The sequence below is a fragment of the Lytechinus pictus genome, chromosome 3 (assembly GCF_037042905.1).
Source record: "Lytechinus pictus isolate F3 Inbred chromosome 3, Lp3.0, whole genome shotgun sequence".
NCBI classification, from domain to species: Eukaryota; Metazoa; Echinodermata; class Echinoidea; order Temnopleuroida; family Toxopneustidae; genus Lytechinus; species Lytechinus pictus.
The window spans coordinates 29149552-29171833 of record NC_087247.1 but is presented as its reverse complement, the minus strand read 5'-3'; the positions used below and the strand labels follow the sequence as shown (position 1 = coordinate 29171833).

Below are 22282 nucleotides of genomic sequence, written 5' to 3'. Positions count from 1 at the left end.
ACGTGTGGCTGTTCTTCAGTGTACCACAGCTCTTCTACATGTCAATTGTGCAGTATTTTCTCCTCAATCTATTCCAAGATATCAATACAAACAAAAGTAATCTTTTAAGAGTTCTAAAGACAATAAACTATTTTTTAATACATAAAACCAAAAGGGGAAAGGGTATCCTAGGCACACTCCCGTTGGGCTATAGCCTTTACTGTGCTATAGAGCATTATTACAAACTGCAGAACAATAATACTAATAATATAAATATTGATTAATATGAAATATAGATATAAAAGTTGCTTTATCATAAAACAAGTGGAATGCCTCTGGCCGTCTCACCTGCATCACGCGATTCAATATAGCAGCAGTGCTGATTTTGAAAACTACTATAACTCGCACAAGATGTTCAGTGATACTTGGTTACTCTTATTTCCACGTTTTATGAACTAGACCAATACACTTATAGAGATATGATGGCAATTCAACAAATACCCCCAACGTGGCCAAAGTTCTTTGACCTTACATGACCTTTGACCTTGATCATGTGACCTGAAACTCGCACAGGATGTTCAGTGATACTTGATTTCTATTATGTCCAAGTTTTATGAACTAGACCAACACACTTTCAAATTTATGGCTGTAATTCAACAAATACCCCAATTTGGGCAAAGTTCATTGACCCTAAATGACCTTTGACCTTGATCATGTGACCTGAAACTTGCACGGGATGTTTAGTAATACTTGATTACTATTATGTCCAAGTTTCATGAATCAGATCCATAAACTTTCAAAGTTATGATGGTAATTCAACAGATACCCCCAATTCGGCCAAAGTTCATTGACCCTAAATGACGTTTGACCTTGGTCATGTGACGTGAAACTCATGCAGGATGTTCAGTGATACTTGATTAACCTTATGTATAAGTTTCATGAACTAGGTCCATATATTTTCTAAGTTATGATGACATTTCAAAAACTTAACCTTAGGTTAAGATTTTGATGTTGATTCCCCCAACATGGTCTAAGTTCATTGACCCTAAATGACCTTTGACCTTGGTCATGTGACATGAAACTCAGGCAGGATGTTCAGTAATACTTGATTAACCTTATGGCCAAGTTTCATGAACTAGGTCCATATACTTTCTAAGTTATGCTGTCATTTCAAAAACTTAACCTAAGGTTAAGATTTGGTGTTGACGCCGCCGCCGCCGCCGCCGCCGCCGCCGCCGCCGCCGCCGCCGTCGCCGTCGGAAAAGCGGCGCCTATAGTCTCACTCTGCTATGCAGGTGAGACAAAAACGCAATTTGCCTTGCCGGTGGCGTTAAAACACGATTTTTTTTTTTTTTGTCGAAATACGGAGAGGGGATAAGGTAAATTCGGAGGGCTCACGTGGGCTTAAATAAAAAAAAACTTTCTTCAGGAATCATGTTAACTGATGTCTCATACATCTGTCTTTTCCAAGTCGATTATACAGGTCAAACTGGTTTTGTAAAGTATCGGGAATGCCGCGGGGAATGCAGTTTTGCCACTTCGGGGTCTCCAAAAGATATATATTTTAACAAAGTTAAAATATCTGTTGAGATGGGGTACATTCGTCACGATTCATGTGCCAGAGCTTTATTAAAGCAGTAACCTGCAAAGCAATGTCTCCTGTAAATTTTCCAAGAGAAACAAATTAGAAACAAATAAAACAAATGGTGTTTTACCGAAACCGAAATGCATTTTGCCCGTATATACCATAGATTACGGTGTGGCAGACAAACCAACAAAAGCGATACGAGAAGCCGATGGAAGCTATTGTGTTGGGATTGTGTTATCTCGAATGACATACCATTGATCGCTTTATTGTCCGATTCGTGAGTGTGACTGTGACATAGAGGTTGTTTTGGTCTCGTTTTAGCGCAAAACCACGTCCTACATTTTGACATATCATATCGATGTTTTCGCTAATATATTCTCTTTCATGTAGAATGTTGACATTGTGTATTAATTGCTGTTATTTATAAAACAGTTCAGGATTCATGAAAAAATACTCTGTTTTAAATTATAATTTGCATGATTATGTAAATTAGGTAATAATAAACAAGGATATCCCAATCATTTTATGACAATTTTCTTCCCTTTCTTACCCTAAGTCTTTATTTTCTATTTTAGGGCAGTTCTGGTTAAATATATATTCTTAAATACTTGTTTTCGCTATATCGACATAATATGCAAATTTATGCAAATTACTTGCTTATTTGCATAGATACAGCGTGTCTCTTTGGATGAATCTATTTCTTTTGACTCAAGGAACATTTGTGCCAAGTGGGACATTTGTACTAAAAAAAGCAGCGTCACCCCTTTTTTGCAGTTAACAAGTCTACTAATAGCTTTGGTCCAATCAGGGCCCCGTAACATAAAGGTTGGCGATTAATCGCTATATGAAGTGGCCTATCAAATTCATCGTTGAATGTGCAGTTTGCTCTGTAGAGTGACTAGGAACCAATCAGAATTGTTCTTACAAATTAGCGGTTAGGAATGAAAATACACAAAACGTCATTTCAGATGACGAGGGACGCTGCTTGATTTCTTTTTTTTATATTTGCATCTGTCATGTCTGTTTAATGTAATTATAATTGAGGATAAGTAAAGGCTGATTCTTGGAGAGATAGCGATTGGGTTAGTTGTCTGCTTGAATAAAATGAGTTTACAATACGATTTTTAATTATTGATTCAATGTATTGATTCGATTTATTCAATTCAAGTCAAAATAATGTATATAATAATATATTCAATACATTCAATTCAATTCAATATAAAACATATTCACCATTTGTTTGAGCAAATTTGATCCAGGGACGGCCATTTTAAGAAATCTGGTCTCTTTGACGACAATATCCATTTGACAAAAATGACCCAAAACAAATCGTAAATACAAATGGAATTCCATTTTTCGCAAGAACGAATAAATGGAAGCGTCATTTTGTGTCATTTTTACGTTGTGCTTGTCGGCTTGAAAGTTTTTTTTTAGACTGTATTGCCGAGTTTGAGCGTAGTATGGCATTTCGCTCGGGTAAAAAAACTTAATTCATCAGTATTCATGTAAGGAATGTCACACAATATCACACACACACACACACACCCATACACCCCCATACATCTTCTTCTTTTGTAACGAATAATAATTGATATGACTTTCAGTAGGATTTATTGCCATTATTACCTTTATTCTTAACCCGGTTTCTTTTCACACAATGACATCAAATATTAAAGTTATGTCAGGTGTCGTTTATACTTTGCCGTGTGTGACAACCACTGGCGGATCCGGGGGGGGGGCAAAACCGGCCCGTGCCCCCCCCCCCCCCCCTTGACAGGCACAAAGAAAATTTCTAATGTAAACACAAGTTCGTCCCCCTTTTGAGAGTTTTTTTTTTGCTTGTCAAATTTTTTTCGTGGACGAAATGTCTGTAATATTCGGTTGAAACTTTTTTTTTCTTTTTGCTTGTCAAATTTTTCCTCGGGAAAATGTGCCCCCCCCCCTTTGGGAAAATCCTAGATCTGCCCCTGGTAACAATGGCATGCATGATATCATGTAGAGTATCCGTTAAAAAATACTAACAACCATAGACGTATTCACATAAATAGAATTGTTTATTCGATAAAATGTTCAATAAAATGCTCAATAAAATTGTGAGTTCCACAACCATGGTAATATTGCATGTACACATTGATTTAGATATATTTTCATACGATACGACTAAATATTAGCTATACAAGACATTGTCCTTACATAAAATATCAGGAAAGACTCGGAGCAATAACGACATCGGTCAAATACTACCCCTCTCTGAATCTAATGGAAATAGGGCCTTTTCGCAATCACTGCGCAGACGCGTTCCATAACGCAGATAATTTTTTTTTAAAAGCCCTTCGATGATGATAACACTACCCTTGTTCGAAAATTGGTGATTAAAACTAGCAGTGTCCTCCTGGACTCGGAACAAGCGGCATATTTGCCATTTTTCGTCCGGTCCGAATCTGCTATCCCGGTCCATTATGATTTGACCCTTCCACTTTCAAAGGAATTGGTGCGTTGTGGAAAGCATATCTGCGGAGTGTTCGCGAAAATATGCTAATATCACACCTGAACATTTTTGTCTACGTGTGCCGACGTACGTTTAGGCTATGACAAGTCGTATTCTTGATCCAATTTCTATATCAACAATTGCCTCTTTTTAACAACACGAAATAATTTATTATAAAGAATTCAAATACTTGATATAGACTTATTGTCAAATTACAATTCTTGATATGAAAATGGAATGATTGATATGAAGAATAGGAATATAAGAGAAAACTGCATGTAACACGTACGGAAGGTCGTCGTACACAGACTAAGCTAGTCTGCAAGCACATACTCGTAGTAACGTCTTTGTATTTGACAATTCAGCCAATAGCAGGTCTAGAATGAAGACTAGACGCCAAGGCTCTGTCTGTGTCAAGTAGAGCAAGCCACAGTACATAGTGAATCTAGTCTTACTACTTCAGGCTCTGCATTATGAACTATGGGTATTGTGAAAACCAAGGGTCTGTGCTTGAAGACTAGACAAAAACGTCAAGAGGTCCGTTTTAGAAAGGGTTACCGTGTAAACGTAACTTTGAAAAATCAATCACAAGTCCATCATACGCAGGGGCCGCGGAACGGTTTTCAAAGTGGGGGGGGGGGGGCTGAGCCAAAAGTGGGGGGCTGACCATGCTAAAAATCACAATCATATGGTAAATTTTACGTTTTTGTACACGATTTTGGAAAAAAGTGGGGGGGCTGAAGCCCCCCCAGCCCCCCCGGTTCCGCGGCCCCTGATACGCACATCTAATTGGTCGCAAGATCCTACTACTGGCATTTCATTGGTTGAAATTCAAGTTACGTTTGATCACAACTCTTTCTGCAATGAGCCTCCGGTGTGACAGTCACTTTTACTTTTACTCTTGTCGAGGGCCTGTCGGCTGCTTTCCGAGCAAACATGGCTAATAAAGCAAGGGAGAGCGCGAAGCAGAGCGCAAGGCCTAATTCGCTTCGCGAATTAGGAAATCCCTCGCTTCGCTCGGGAAGCAGCCACCAGGGCCTCGACAAGAGGCTACTTTTACTGAGTCAACTGTACTGTTTCAGTTCCTACAAACATCGCGCTGTTTACTGACATAATACAGATAATGTTCTCGTCAGCATTCGCTCGTTGGAACTTAAAAGCTTGCCTTGCTTGAGGCTTGCTAGATATAGCAAATAAAAAATGGAAACTGGATTCTCCAAATTGTACTCAACAATCGAACTCTATAATTACAGAGATTGAAAATTGAAATTGAAAAGGCCTGATCGTCTGTTGTCAGTGATCAGTTGACTTTGGATGAAAAATAAAACACTGCTAAGGACGTAAATATATAACTGTTGATTGACCTTCAACCTGTCGATGGGGATTTCTTCAAATACATGTAATAAAATTTAAGTCCCTTTCAAAGAAGCGTTTATAAAGTTCAATAACTAAAAAGAGAAATAGGCTTATTGACTACAGTACTCTTAATAGTTTATAAATAAAAACTTCTAAATAAGTCTTCGATAAGCAACATCACATCTCCAGACACTCTAAGGAAAAAATGAAAATTCTGCATTACGTTGAAAATGCTATCAAATACGTCAAATGCCACACTACATGGAGTAGTTTTCAAAAGTTGTAAAACTTTACGTCTTTTGTGTGCCATTCTGATAATATTAAACCATGTTTAACCCCAGAATGCTAAGTTTCACCTTAATTATTCATTATAATCATAAGGTACCGAAACCTTTTCAACTTTGAGTGTACTATTGAATGATATTCTTCTCATTTCATACGACAATGCAACAAGATAATTTATATCATATCTTCATAGATTAATCTATCTAATTTCCAGTTATCTAGATTTACCATTTTTAATTGAACCAAATGTGAAACACAGCATCCACATTTGAAATAGGGGATACTAAATTTAGTTGAGAAATAATTAAAGCTTACGCAGAAATTGGAAACTTGGAAAATAAGCAAAATTATGTTAATTTTCTTATGATGCTGCATATCTTCTAAAGTAAGCTATTTCGACTATTTTAAGGTTGATAACACAGCCTAGCTCCCTTTTAATCAAGGAGATACAAACACGAAACTTCAACAGAGTGCTGTTTTATAAAGTATGTCGTGCAGACATGAACAAGATATACACGGGGGGGGGGGTTCATAATTTCGTCTTCTTACAAGTTGACAGATCTGAAATATTTTCTTTGTTTAGAAGCACAGTTCTTGATAGTTTTACTGACTGTTGGATAATGTCGAATGATTTTGTCAGTGCTGAAAACCTTCATGAACCGTTCATCTTAAATATATATTATTTGTGGTTGCTCGTAACTTATTTCAACTGTTTAATGAAGCCACTGGCTTACAGATTGGAACTAAGAAAAAAAAAGAGAAAAGGAAAGAAATTGAAAGAAGGGTGAAATATAACATTATTCTCTGAATTTTTTGTCAAATCTATCACAAAATTTGATTTTTGTAATAATTTTTTTTGCTCACTCGCTTCGCTCGCTCGCAACTTTTCATAAATTCAACCCTATACGCCACATTCGCCCCCTCTCCAAATTTTGGCTCATTAAGCCACTGTATGAAGCACACCCATGTGGCATGACAAACAGAAGATGTTTCATTTAAGCCTTGGCCAATGCGCAGATCAGTAAAGTTTATCATGATTTCCCAAAAGAACAAGATATGACAGGCCAAAGAAGATGAATATCCTATTGTTAAAGTCTTTAAACGAAATTGATAGTATTTTGAAATAGAGATGATATTGGAATTGCAGTCAAATTTCATCAAAAGTCTTGAGAAACTATAAAGTGTCTAATTGGCACTTCTTAATAAAATCATTATCTAAGTATACAACCCTATAAAAAACCTCCTCAATGAATGATCAAACAGTTGTCCGCGCGGTACTACTGTGTTTCGTCAAAACTAATTCTAAATCATGATCTCATCTATATACATTCGAATGTCTTACCCTTTGACCCTGTAAACATAATTATAAACAATAAATTATATTATATCTAAAATTCATCTAAATGTACATAAAATGATACATGTTTTCCTAAAATGACAGGACATCCATCTTCGCTGACCAAGAGTGATACACTGACTAAAAACACTTTACTTACTATAATATAAAATAAAAAAGTAAAAACCCTAGATTGATTGTACAGCTGAATATCAGCACCGTAAATGTATGTTAAATTTCAAAAAGTCATACCACAATCCAAAGAGAAGATTGGTATATACATTCAGCTAAAGTATTTCCATACGAATTCAAATTCTCGTCTGGAATGCGATATTTTGGCATTATTTTAAAGAGCGTTTAAGATGCTACTCATACCTTTTAAAAATCTCTTACGGTAAAATATTGATTTCCGCGCAGCTTTGAATAAATACGTGGTTATTATCCAGTACCATTCGGAGTAAAGAGTGGCAAGTTCGAATAATTAATTTTCGTCGTAAATTTCGCACGGACCAAAGCACCAAATCTATAAAATCAACCTTCAACCTTTATTTAAATTTTGGAAGTGATTACAGTGGTTGCCAGCGTGCAAGAAAAAAAAAACTTACATTAACATCAATGACACAGTAACCAAAGTTTTTGAATACATATAAAACAAAGCCTCTTTTTCTTGTAACAGACACACAAATATGAACAGCTGCCCTGATTTTCAATGTATTAATAGATGTCAATGGCATAGGGTCTATTTTGTGGATTGATTCTTCATACTTTTTAAACTACGTATTACTAGGGTAAGTTACTTCGAATCCAACCACGTGACTACTGCAGGCTAATACTCCATCCTATATCGTTCATTAAATAATCAAGACTTGTTCTCTACATAACAAGCAACTGGTTATGTATCCCTTTCCTATAACACGAACCTTTCAAAATAAGTTACTACAATACAAATGACAAACTCCTTCTCAACCGTGACCATCAGAAATATAACGATGATCAGGATAGCCAATGTTACACGGGTAAAGCCTAATATATAAGTTACTTGATCAAAATATACATATCGGTCATATCCGAAAATGGGTACTCCTAGACTATAGAGGGCGATAAACTTCATTGGGCGTCCATTTTGTTTTCATCCGCGCTGCTATCGGCTGAAGATGGAACTAGTAACGTTTGCTCACTGCTCTTTGCCACCACGATGGCATCGAAGCTTAGCCGGACGGTAACCCGGCCGTCGGGATGCTGTTCGCAGTGGTCCAGCAGCCTTTTCATCAGTCGGTCCCTGTCTGAGGTCGTCAGCGTTTGGTAGACCTGAGCAGCGTTGGTGAGGCAGATGAAATCCAGAAGAAGTTTGCCACCTTTGGAATCTTCCTTGAAGCATTCCGTGATGTCCAGATGGTAGATGACGTTCTCGATGTCATACTTGAGGCCCAGACGTCGCATGACACGTGTGACGTCATCACTGTAGCGTTTCTTGTTCTTTGGGGCTTGTTTATTCCGCTTTGGCTCGAGGTCAAGGAAAGACTTGAACATATCGTTATTCTCTGTAATAATCGCAAAAAAAAAATCAAAGCATCAAATCAAACATTTGGTGATGTTATCTTGACATCATGGGTGTCGATCAGTGTTCATGGTCGGGGGGATGACCACGGTTGTAAGCAGAATTTTTTTCCGGGGGGAGGGGGGGGGGGGTAAGATGCACAACAATTTTCAAAGAAATTAAAAAGCAAGGGAGCGAAGCGACCGAGCTTGCCATTAGGGTGCTTTTGCATTTTCTAAAGAGAAACTGAAGAATTTCATGCACACTTTAAGTTATTATTATTATTATTATTATTTTTTTTTTTGGGGGGGGTAGTGTATAGCTAGCCCCCATCCTCTGTGTACGGCCATGGGATGACTGACCTAACCTATGATCTCTGTGAGTTTTTTTTTTTAGTTTTAGGGTTCTGTCAAGTTGGTCCTTATTGTCAAATCTATAAAAAATGAAATATTGTATAATTCAAACAACAAAAACAAAATAAATAGTGAGTGATGGACAACATCGACTGACTCACCAAGTTGTGCATATCACTGTTTTGTGAAAAATAAGCAAAATTTTAAAATGTCATAACTTTCTTATTTTATGTCCGATTTTGATGATATTTTCAACACTATGCTAGTTTGACTTTTCTCTATTTATTCAAATCAGCATTTTCCTGGGGTGGACTTGACCTTTAACCTTGCGACTACTTTCAGAAACTCTCGTTCTTGTTTGTTACCTTGGCTACACATTTATGTTCAGTAATCCCCTCCGCTTAATCTCTCCTCACTCCGACTTTGCCCTGCCCTTCAAAGACTTCTCCCCTCAACTCCTAATGTCCGAACTCCTAGTTTAACATTGTGGTCAGTGGATTGAATCGGTCGTTATGTGCTTATTCTATTACTTGACCTTATCCTATCCTTGTTTGGAATGATTTATCCTCTCTCCCTCTCTCTCTCTCCTCTCTGAATCTGGGTTTTCGCTGTGTGCTGTGGATGACCTCCATGCCATGTCCAGAAAGAGCAGTATAAAAAGAGAGCAGCATCTCAGTTAAGTTTAGTTTTTGATCCGAGCATAGTCTTACATGTATTCCAGTTTAGTCTTCATCAAGTTTAGTCTGAGTCTAAGTCTAGTTCAGAATTATCACAAGTTAAGTTCTTATAATTGTTCCAGTATCGTTCGGAGTTATCTCAGTTATTTTTCTTTTATCACTGGAGTTATTGATTTATCATCCTCACATATTCAATTGCACCTATATCACGTTTTGAACAGTAATAAACTACTGAACTTTAATTTCATGCGTAGTGACCTTTATTTCGCTTCCACGGTATTAATTAAGCTCTGGCCATCCTCGACATTAAAGTCTTATAGCGAGACTCGTAGGACAAACCGAGCCGTCGTAACAATACTAACAAAAAAATGAAAGGATATTAAAAATGGTGGTAAAATAAACCATGAGGAAAGAACTAAATTTTTATCCTCATTTGTTATGAATGTTTTCCATTTATTTTACATAATAAATCGCAATAAAGAATGTTTAAAAAAAATTGAATGATGTTCAAAATGGTTCAGGGGAGGAAAAAAGAGAGGGATAGAAGAGAATGCTTGAACCACGGACAGAAAGTACCAGAAGCATACCAATAATTTGTTGAAAATGACACGTTCAGATATCTCTTGTGCTTTTAGAAGGACTATAGATAAAAAAATGTCCTGAAAATATGCCGCAAATTGATAAGAAAAAAAACCCGGTATCAAATTAATGATGCTCTGGGGCCGAAGGATTCCTTTCTTTTCATGGCCTTGATCTTTGATAATGTACATGACTCTAGAATAAGACATGCAGTTTATGCTCCTCATGCAAATACACTACAGTGCAATCTCGTGCAGCCATTGCTTCGAAATTTCCCAAGCAGTGACTAGAATTTATTATGGGGCTTTACTTCACACAGTAAAAACGCTGATTAAAAATTTATACAGCGTTTTTAACTATATGAACTTTGGAGTAGTTATCTAACAGTATAACAAATTACGCTTAATTTATTGCATATCAAATGTCTCAATTCAAACTTTTTTGTTTTAGATATTAAATACTTGTTTAAACAACTACTGTAAAGTTAATACAGTAAACGGTGTTGTTTATGTATAGAACATTTAAACAGAGTTTTACCGTGTAGAGGAAAGCGCATTTATTCGGTACAGGGCCTATTATGAGAAGGGGTACGTATAATAGTAATATGAGGAGCAGTTATTTCAGAGTGAAGCACATTATCTTCCACATGTACTGACGTTTATTGAAAAGCCTATGGTTGCCCTTATTTTATCAAATTGCTTTCATAGTTAAACTTTGTCAAAACGAGGAAAGAAAGTGAAACGATGAGCATGACACATGTACTCCATTGATCTGAATACTCCCAGAGTGTACTGATACTATCATTAACTTTTTTGTTTCTATTTTTATCGAAGGCGAACGAATGAATCTCATTCTACTTGAATACTCACTTTTTGAAGCTATCGTAATGAGCATAACTCCGCCATCAAGCAGTGCCTTGTAATAATTAGTAATGGTAGATTCCATGTCTCGTGCATGGTACAACATCTGCAACATGTGGACGAAATGAACTTTTGGGAATGCGCCCTCTGCGACAAGTTGATTCATAGTTACCTGAAATTGAAAAAAGATTTTTAAAATATATTTATACTGGTGTGTTAATAATAATAATAATAATATGCATTTACATAGAGCCATCTATCTAGAAATATTCTATTCCAAGGCGCGATGTTATTATTATTATTACCCCGGCTTTAGCTCGAGTTGCCTTTCAGCGCTCATGCATTCAAGGAATTAATCCTACCGGGTACCCCCATTCACCTCACCTGGGTTGAGTGCAGCACAATGTGGATAAATTTCTTGCTGAAGAAAATAACGCCATGGCTGGGATTCGAACCCACGACCCTCTGTTTCAAAGTCAGAAGACTAATTCACTGGGCCACAACGCTCCAAAGTGTTGTCTTCAGAAATGATAGAGCAAGAAAGCAAATAATCAAACAAAGGAAAGAAAAAAAAACTGAAAAACTTGCTATTTTGTTTCGAAACGGAAACGTATACTATCTTTAAAACAACAAGGAGAGGAAAAACAACAAAGATGCCATACCCTAATTTTAAATTGAAAAAAAAAACATTACATGTGGGCTTTGTGGAAAAAAGAAAATGACAGATTAGATTGCAAATGCTTTAAATTGTCGTATGAATTCAGGTAAAATTCGATAGATAGGGATCTAAAAAAGTATGAAGGGGAAAAATAATACACATATAGACCTTTTGTGCTTTAGGGCCGAGCGATGTTAGAACATTATGTCGGAAAGCAGCATGACATTTCCCCGATTGGCGCCGTGCGTACTTATCAGAACAAAAGGTTGAACTGAAAGGCCCATGGCATTCACATTCAATCTCGGAATACGTTGTTGTCATGACATCAGGTTGAACAACTAAACTTGATATTTATTGAGTATTGTATCATTTTCATATCGGTAAATAAAATGTAGATTTTTTTTCATAATTGCGAGTAACAGTAACAAAGAAAAAAAAGCAAGGGGTATGCCAGGAAAAACGCAACTTGGCTGCCATTTTCTCTGTTTCTTAAAAAAAAACCTAGACGATTCGTAATTTGAATTTCTTAATTTTCATGGAACGAAATAAAACCGTGTTGCCCCTTTCATTGGAAAGAAAAGAGGTTGATAGATATCGATGATGGAAATAAACACAAGTAATTACAAATACAAACGATAAAGTGCGCTTCAGACTTCTCAATATCTTCGCAGCGAGTACAACTGTTCAACGAACCTTTACATAGGTAATACAGTAGACAAATTATTCAGATTGCATTTTGTAAGCGGCAGTGATCGGCAAATTTTTATAAGCTCTTTTCGCAATTACAATAAACACAGTAAACATGGTTAAAGCGCTGTTTAGATTTCATACAACGCTGTTTACTATATGAACCTTACAGTATTTGTTTTACCGTTTAAACAATCATGTTTAATTTAGTGAAGATTAGATATTGAAAATTAAACTTTGTTGTTTAAGATTTAAACACTTGTTTAAACTGTTTAATCAATTACTGTAAGGTTCATATAGTAAACAGCGTTGTATAATTTTTTTACTGTGAACGGGGATACAACACATCAAATTTATTAAAAATGCCCGTCAAATCTTACAGGCTTTTGCCAAAAAAATTGTGAACCGGGACAGCAGATCGTCCTAAGTTTCGGAGCTGACAAAAAATGCAAATATGTCGTTTTCCAGAGTCCATTGATTCATCGATTTTCGACAAAGGCTTCTTTGTCATGAAGGGCTTTTGACAATAGATTATCTACGTTCCAGAAAGCGTCTAAGTAGTGTTTCGGAAACTCCCTACTAACGATATTTTCAAAGACTTAAAACACATAAAAATCGCACCGTTTACATATCAGGATAAAACGCATATTCAATGTGATATCACACATCGGTCTTAATCTGTGAATGTAAATTTTATACTATTTATTTTTTATTGATGCGAAATAAATGAATTAACTGATTAACCTTGAGGTAAAATGTTTCATAGGTAATTGGTTATGCCAGCTTGGCGTTTACCAGCAAAACACTGTCCTGTCGTGTTCCTACGAGAGTTACCATAAACAGAAACAAATAGAGAAACAGAAACAGAATTGAAAGAAGGAAGGAAAGTATGTTTGATTATTGCGAATGACAAAATGTCCTCTCTTGTTTGCTTTCGAAAATGTCATACAAAAGGAATCTACATGCGTCTTAAAAATACAGTGATAAATTTATGAGGTTTGGGGCTTTCAAACAAACTAGATTGCAATAATGATTATTCGTCGAAAAATAATATTTTTACTCCTTGTTTGCAATATTGATGCGTCTTGTGGAAAATAAATAATTCCCACATCAATCTGTACGATAATGAGAATTATAGTGGATTTCATCATACAAAACAAAAAATGTCATAAAATTCCCGGATCTTAGACATTATGTAGAGACTTTTTTTTTTTTGGGGGGGGGGGGGGTTGGTGGGGGGGGGGGGGGTTGGTAGGGGTGCACCTTACGTTCAAATGTATACGAACTCTTTTCCTCGACACCAAAATCCCCGGTCAAAATATTTAATCAGAAATGATCCAAAGCAGAAGCACGGTTTGTGGTTGGGGCTTGAATATATCAACCCGACTGTTGCATTATGTTGAGTGTAAAAGGGGCTGCGGTGCATGAGTCGGTTTCTCTATCTGTCTCTCTCTCTCTCTCTTTTGGGGGGCTAACAAAAAATAGCCATTTATGCAATACACCTATAATCCCCCTCCTTTTATAAACTTCAAATTGGTTTGTGTGCACACCTATCCGACAGGAAAGTTACAATGTGAAACTAAATTGTTCTGCTATTTGTCTTACGATTTAGGCAACCGTATCTGCAAATAGAAATTGAATAAGAGACCTAGTTCCCAAACACTATCAACACTCGTGGCTAATTGGCTAAATGTTATATAGGCTCATGCGATGATGAACGGATATGTTAAATGTTTCGCAACTAGAAGGATCATGAAAATGTCAGGTTTTCAGTATATGTCAGTATAGAGTATTATGATTACGATCTCATAGTAAATCAGGCCTCTGTGAAGATAGATGTGATCTTCAATTTTGTCATATAATGGGTAATGGGTCAAAACAATTATAGTCTTTCCATATAAAACTTGACAACAATGTAATCAATGTCAAAATGTAAGTTCATAGACGTAGATCGGAGCTAGTTACCTCAAAAACTTCTGTCGTCGCATGTATCCAGTCGAAGGCAAACGATTTTAGTTTTTCGTCTTCTTCTATCCTCGCCTTAAATCGGAGAAGTTCGGCATCATTCGGCTCGATGGCGATCTCTTGTGTAAAGGCACTCAACGAACTCATCTCTCGTAGAACTTGCATATCCATTATACCTATCCGATAGTAAATGATATAAAGCGTAGACATTAATGTTCTGCAACACTGAGCGATAGTGGATAATGGAAAGCCCTACCTTTCTAATCAAATTGAATCTTATAAATTAGAACTTTCCCCTGTTTACATATAGAAAATGCACTATATTCTTTTAGTAGGGCTGTTAAAAGCACATGAGTATATCATATTTTGTGGGGAACAACTGAATCAGATTTTCAATAATGATCAATTGTAAAATGTACCCAAAAAATGTAATTTTCGATCAATTGAAAACGAGATAAGGATTTTTAATATCATAATAATCAGAAAGTAAGCGATACATTATTTGGGCTGACTCATCCCCCTCCATCTCCTTTCCGGAAGCAGAATTCCTTTATTTGGCGGGGGTTTAAATAGAAATAATTTTATTGTTCCATTTCAGTGTTCCACATCAGGTCAAAGAATATTCAAAATGAGGAATTACTCATCAGATAAATGCCTGGTGGTGAAACTTGGTAGACAAGGTCTACATCCGACGCGGCCAAATGGACAACAAACTTTTGAAAGACATTTTTATGCCAAGCCTTTGGCGAGAAAACAATTTAACAATAGGCCGAGAAATATAAATATACGAAATATTCATCTCGAATTAATAATCAGCAAAATCTCCGATATATGATATTATAAGTATATAAAGTGAGATTAAAATTGTTCGAATACCGCTTTAACAGAGGCGAATATAAAATTTGTCACCGGTTATCTATAAATCTGAAGAGTTTTGGGTAAGGAATTTGGATTGACGTAGGTAGATTTTACTGAATGAAGATACGAATGGGAAAGAAAAAAATACGTTGAAAATTAAACAAATATGAGAAATGAGAAGGAAGGCCGAATACTAAATAGCCTTTGGCAAATGTCTACAAAACAAACCCACAGTTCAAACAGTCTGAGAAGGGTCCCGTTGCTGTGTACTATTCGTTATTTGAAAAACTTATTTCTTCATGCTTAAGACTATTGATGGTAGGGGATTGCAAAAAGACACCAAAATTGATAATTATTATCACAGAACTTGATGAAATAACTGTGAATAGTTCAAACCTCCATTACCTAGGGAAATTAGGACATTTTTTAAATTTTGAAATGTGATAAAGGGTAGAAATGTCGTCATATTGGGGGCAGGGGCCGGGATGTAAGGCGTGTAACAGGGGCGGATACAGGATTTTCCAAATAGGGGGGGGGGGCACATCTTCCCGAGGAAAAATTTTACAAGCAAGCAAAAAAAAAGGTTTCCAAACTAAAATAAATAAAAAAAATTGACACCAAAAAAAAATTACTTTTGTTTTAACGGCATTTTTTACATTACAAACTGTAACTTATTGGTTGGGGAACGGTATACATATTTTTGTCACACCAATTGCGATTCACTAACGATATTACGATACTCACCGTTCCCGCATCCTACACCAATTACCCTGACAGGGTTACTTGGTGAGCTTTCTACGATGGGAAGCACATTTAAGATATTGGGGCACCTATTCTTGATCCAGGCTAACATCACATCCTCCTGGTCACATCGTCGTATGAATTCCGTCAAAGCATCGAGATAGTGGTCTTCCTTGATCGTGGTCATACCGCTGTCACGTCGGCTCGACTATAAACAAAAAAACATAAAAATTATTGTTATTTGAGCGATGACTAAAATTTTGATCAATCTGACTGGGCCAGAGTATTGACGAGTCAGTTTTTCACTTCGTTGCTATCGTTTTCCCCTTGTCCTCATTATCAATACCATCGACCTGCCTCATCACGATCGTCATCTTCATCATGATTATCATCATTATCACCATCTTTTATGGAAAATCTCTACGCGAAAAAAAAGAAGATTGAAAGTACATAAGGGCTGTAGGGACCGTATAAGGTAAACATAGCAAGTATCAGTAAATAATGATGATGATAATAATGATAATGATAAAATAATAATAAGAGTAATTATAATAATGATAATAATGATGATGATAATATTAATAGGCATTTATATAGCGCCATCTATCTATAAATATTCTATTCCGAGGCGCACAAGAAAAGAAAGAAAGAAAGTTTGGATGAGTGTCAAAGTGCCAATAACTTATACTGTTAGAAAAGATAAGACTTCAGTTTAGATTTGAAGGTCTCCAGTGATGGTATCATTCTTAAATATAACGGCAAATTATTCAAGAGAAAAGGTGCTGAGGCAGAGAAAGCTCGCGCACCATATGCTACACGTGTCTTGGGAGTCTTAAGAAGTTGCTGGTGTGATGATCTTAGGCTACGAGCTGGTGTATATATAACTATAAGGCATGACAAGGTCTTGTAGATATGTTGGTGCCAAACCATTTAACACTTTCCAAGTGAGAAGAAGTATTTTAAATTCTATACGCTTCCGGATTGGCAACCAATGTAACTTTTGGAGAATTGGTGAAATGTGTTCATATGTTGATGTACCGGTTAAAACCCTGGCAGCTGTATTCTGAGCATACTGAAGTTTATTGACATTGCGTGAGATTATGTTAAAAAGAAGAGCATGGTGATGATGGTGGTGTGATGATTAGATGGGGTTGAATATGGTGATGACGATAACAAATAATGATGATAATGGTGATGATGATTATGATTGCAACAATGCTGATTAAAATTGCCAACAATTGCCCATGAAAGAAAGTGTACCGTAAAACCCATTATACACTCTGATTATGATGGTGGTGGTGGTGGTGATGTGATGATGATGATTATGATGATGATGACAATGGTGATGATGATGATGATAATTTTGAAATCATAATGTTACGCAATTTATGTCAATGGATCAATATATTAAAGGATTTTGTAGAGATATTTCTTTTATCGCCACGCATAATTGAATTTCACTGCAAGTTTCATCCAAGGTAAAAAAAAATGCAAAATGAAAATTTGATAGAAATGACAATTAAAGCACAAAAAGGTTTTATCATAAAGTGAGTCCAGATACCTAGGAAGAATAAAAATATTTATATAATTTTAATATTTGTCCTTACCTCATCACATAGAGAACAGCCATTACTTCCACATGCACTGCTGTGGCAAACGTTTCCCATGGTTACCCATACATGGTTTCTTCCTTCAGCTGATGTATCATCTTGGTAACCGTAATATATCAGTCCAGAAATGCTTGTTATTCTTTCGTAATCGGCTATTTCGCACATTTAAAATTATTTATTTGTTCAGTGTAATTAGTTATGTCATTCATTTTGAAATGAATGAAAATTTATAAATTGCTTAGCCTTATGGTTTCTTATTATTATGAACAATGTTTTCCCTGTATAATTTGCGCACATGTATTGCGTAATAATAACCGCTTTTTGCACATGCGCAAACGGTATTGCATGCATACGTCGTTGCGCAATAGGCTTTGTTTCTTTTTTCAGCAATAAAACCAAAGTCGGACGGACATTAAACTAAAATTAGCTGATAATGGGTCAGATGCATGAAAAATAGCATGGGCGGAAATCTCTCGTTGAAGGTATGGGGGACACAGCTGAAGGTTTTTGATTTTCAAACCTATAAACTGGACATTCGTAACACTTTTTCAAATCATGAACAGGATAGGAATTTAAGTAAATAATAGATGCGAGCGCGAGCTGAAAATTTTTTGATTTTCCAACCTAAATACTGGACATTCATAGCACTTTAAAAAGAATATGAATCTAAACAATTAATGCGAGCGTGAAGCGCGAGCTGAAAGTTTTTGATTTTCCAACCTAAAAACTGGACATTCATAGCACCTTGAAAAGAATATGAACAGGATAGGAATCCAAACAATTAATGCGAGCGCGAAGCAAGAGGTGAAATTTTTGATTTTCCAACCTAAATACTTGAAATTCTTAGTACAAAAAAAAATTATGAACAGGATAGGAATTTCAACAATTAATGCGGGCGCGAAGCGCGAGCTGAAAGTTTGTATTTTCCAACCTAAAAAATTGACAATCGTAACACTTTTCCAATCATGAACAGGATAGGAATTTTACTAAACAATATTAGATTCGAGCGCGAAGTGTGTGCTGAAGGTATGTCATTTACTGCCTAAAATTGGTATTATTAGCATATTTTACAATCAAGGACAGTGAAGCTATGTAATTAAAGTTTGATTAATGTGAGCGCGAAGCGTATCCTGATTTTTTTATTTTCCGACCAAAAAAGTCATCTTCTTTTCACCTTATAGCAATAAACAGGATAGTATCTGAGTCAACCATAATATTACTGATGCGAGCGCGAAGCGCGAAATGATTTTTTATATTCAGATCTGAAAACTGGATCTTTCAAGCACTTGTGTAATAAAGAACAAGCAGTTTATCTCAATAAGCAATGCGATTGCAAAGCGCGATCTTTTTTTTCAAGATTTAAACCTACAAATTATGAAAAAGATGGATATCTTCCTAAATAAATTATTTGATTTATTTGATTTATTTCGAACTAAGGAGTGAAAAAAAATTAAGCAGGTTTTGAAATAAAGAGATGACTGTGTATTAATGCAAAGCGCGAGCGATTTTTTTAATTTATATACTATGACCTGAAAGTTTTTGTTTTCCAATTATTCCCCTCCCATTCCATCATTTCATTTTCTTCCTCGTCCTATCTTCTTATTTTTCTCCTCACCCTCCTATTTTGCGCCGCCAACAGGGGGAGGGCCGCCGCTTCGCCCCCTTGATCTAGCTATGATGACCCCTCCCACGGCAGGAATTTTGTGTAAAAATGGAATATAAAAGTCTCGTTAATAGAGTATTTAAAAACAAATTTTGGGAAATAAAAAGAGTTAAAATTCACTGTGAAGGATTAATCATAACTCATGAAAACTATTCTTTTTACTGAGAACGCGAACATTGAAAATTTCCTTATATTCCAAGTAAATTTGGAATAAAGGAAAAATGAATTGGATTAGTAACAAAGGTATGTTTTCACTGGGTATGGAACATTCTCGGCTACCATCTATGCACTAAATTTACTTATAAGTATCCAATGGCGATTTTCTTTTTTTCGTCATTTTTATTAGTTATGAACTTAGAAATGGCCATCGATGTCATCAATGCCATCACTCTTTGGCTGGCATAATAGGGCTAGATGCGAGTTCGAGAATAGTCAGGCCGGTATACCTTTTCTTTTCCTATCCAAGTTCTTAACAAAAACTATCTGTTTATATATATTTCGAAATTCGAGGATACATGTGTATGATTTCGATTTTGAATTATGTATTTTTTCCATAATAAAAGACCACAAATATTAGGGGGACATTTGATATTATATGTCCCCCCCTTTCCAAAATGGCAGGGGGACGCGTCCCCCCTGGGATTTCCGCCCATGAAAAATAGTATTTGTATTTGCTAGGCTTTTGCTTGGCTTTTATTCAATTCCGTATGCATAAAGATGAGCGATCAAATTCTTTTGATAGTAAGTTCGAGTTATCGCTAACTGACTGCTCGCATTTCCTTGACGATTAAGCTATATTGCTAAAAGTGTATTAAAATGCTTGTGCGTTTAAGCACTTTCTTGGTTTTTTTTTTCAAGCTCCGTCGGAGCAGCTTGAGCATTTATCAGGGCTTTCGCGCTTTTTAATCATTTTATGCACCTGAGAGAGAACCTAACGGTGTTCAGTAGCCTACATGAACATGTTTTCTTCCTCGTAGGTGCAAACCAAATGTCAAATACATAGATGTATTAAAATGAAACAAGTTAGTAAAAAAAAAAAAAAATTTATGAAAGAAGCGGTAATTTGCTCTGCAACTCCTTTGCTTTCGAGTCCTGTCCCCCGTCTTTTCTGTGAATCGTGTTCGCACCAGCGTGACGTCGCTATTGTTAAAACCGTTAACAAGATTGCAGGCACAGACCCTGATTGAAACTTTGATCAATAAGTGTGTCTCCATGCAAAGACTAGCACGTACAAAACTTATTGTTTAATTCAGCGAGCGAGAGGGCCACATAAGGCATGAGTATAGGCTGCACATTCAGACCCTTAACTCGAGAGAAGGTTTGCACAGCAGACTAGCTAGCAATTGCTTTCTGAAGGCAATAAAAGGGTTATGCATACGAAATAAAGCAATTGCTGAGGCGCGATCTTTTGCTTGGCTAGCACTTGCTTGTGCTTAAAGCAATTGCTACTTTGTATGCATCTGACCCATTATCGGGAAAATGAGAGGAGGTGAAAGAGGTTTGTGGGGTCTGTACCGATCGGAAGAAAAGGGGTGAGGTGGAGCAAAACATTGTACAATATTTTAGATAGATTTCGGAAGTCCGTAAAATACTTCTGACCCTATCCCCATCATGCTAAGGAATAAAACGAAAGTCTAGTATGTCTATATTATACTTTTCGACCAATTACAGAGTTGGTCGATAATAACGGTGGACTTGCTTATTTACATACAGGTTTAGTGTAGACATGCATAAAATGCTTCCTTATTTTGATTGTTATCTCTCATAATAATAATAATAATAATAATAATAATGATAATAATGATAGTAACAACAATAATAATAACAATGATAATAGTAATAATAATAATAATAACGTTTTACCCCAATGGCAGCCACTTCAGTTACAATACTTCTCTAACAGCAGACCCTTTCCAGTTCACTTTTAAATCCAAAACTTCCCGAAATCATGTTATTCTTCAGAGAGGAAATAAAGTCCATCATAAATACCTCTTTTATTAAAATCATGCTATTGTGTCGTTCGCCCATCGAATAATTATTTAATTTCATTTGTATGTGCATTTTTTCGAAGTGAATGTAAACCCCAAACAGAAAATAAACATTGACATACATACAGTATATACCAACCAAAAATACCTCTTTGCCAAAATCAGAGTGCGTCGAGCATAAACTTACTATTACTGGATCTACTAATTCCAAGCTGGTTCTCTCCTCAGTAACGAGATCAGTTCCTAGATAACCCATTCGACAAGTTAAACATTCCTGATCCATGACATAAAAGAACATCAAACGTCGCAACAATGTTCATAAATTGTTTCACTTTGATACCAGTATAAAACAGCATCCCCTTCTCCCGTGATGTCGATGCTTCACTTTTCAAAGAAGAAGAAGAATTGCAATGATATCTGAGTATTTTGAAAAAAAGGCTGTCCTGATCAATGTGAAATAAGCGCTCGAATAATCTATATTTACTTGAAGATGTCCTTTCTTCACTCAATGTGCCTAGATTCCATGCAGGACATTTCTTGAGAGTATACTGACTAAAAATATGGGCCAGTGATTTGTAGGAGTGTAATTCGAATGCTATTAGCGCGGGATTGTGGGTCATTGTGTTAGGGATTAGATCCATCCTCTAAGAGTTGTTCAATATCTTTGAACTCGCTCCTGACCCGAGGGCCGTAGGGTGATGGAAGCTTTCAATTGCGACTACTGCAGAGTGTTTAGATCTGTATCACCCGAACACAATTATGATTATTATTTTTATAAGGGGAAACTCAATGCAATATCTGATTTTAAGTTTACTAATACGATGTCCTTGCCAAATACTCTAGTTGATAAAAGGGCCATACCATTCCTGTCGCACTCGACCCAGATTTTGGCTCTACTTTTATCCATTCAAAGAGACAATGGAAATATGTGGACCTATGATTCATTAAAATAAAAAAAATCCTTCAATTTAAAAAAGCCACAAAGACACATACCCGGTTTCTCGACTCGTGCCATATATAAATATGACTAACGAGCCTTTTTGAATGAATGTGCTTCTAACCTTAAAATAGCAA

General features: G+C 36.2%; 1 protein-coding gene across 1 annotated transcript; it reads right to left on the bottom strand.

Annotated features, from left to right (window-relative positions):
- Positions 1 to 3602: 3602 nt before the first annotated feature.
- Positions 3603 to 21711, bottom strand: LOC129257490 (histamine N-methyltransferase B-like). The gene is made up of 5 exons (XM_054895820.2): positions 21396 to 21711; positions 15951 to 16155; positions 14349 to 14524; positions 11048 to 11210; positions 3603 to 8573 (listed from the first exon to the last, which is right to left on the bottom strand). Exons 1-5 carry the CDS (start codon positions 21504 to 21506, stop codon positions 8140 to 8142), a joined length of 1089 nt encoding a protein of 362 aa, XP_054751795.2. The 5' UTR covers positions 21507 to 21711; the 3' UTR covers positions 3603 to 8139.
- Between the last annotated feature and the right edge of the window lie 571 nt (positions 21712 to 22282).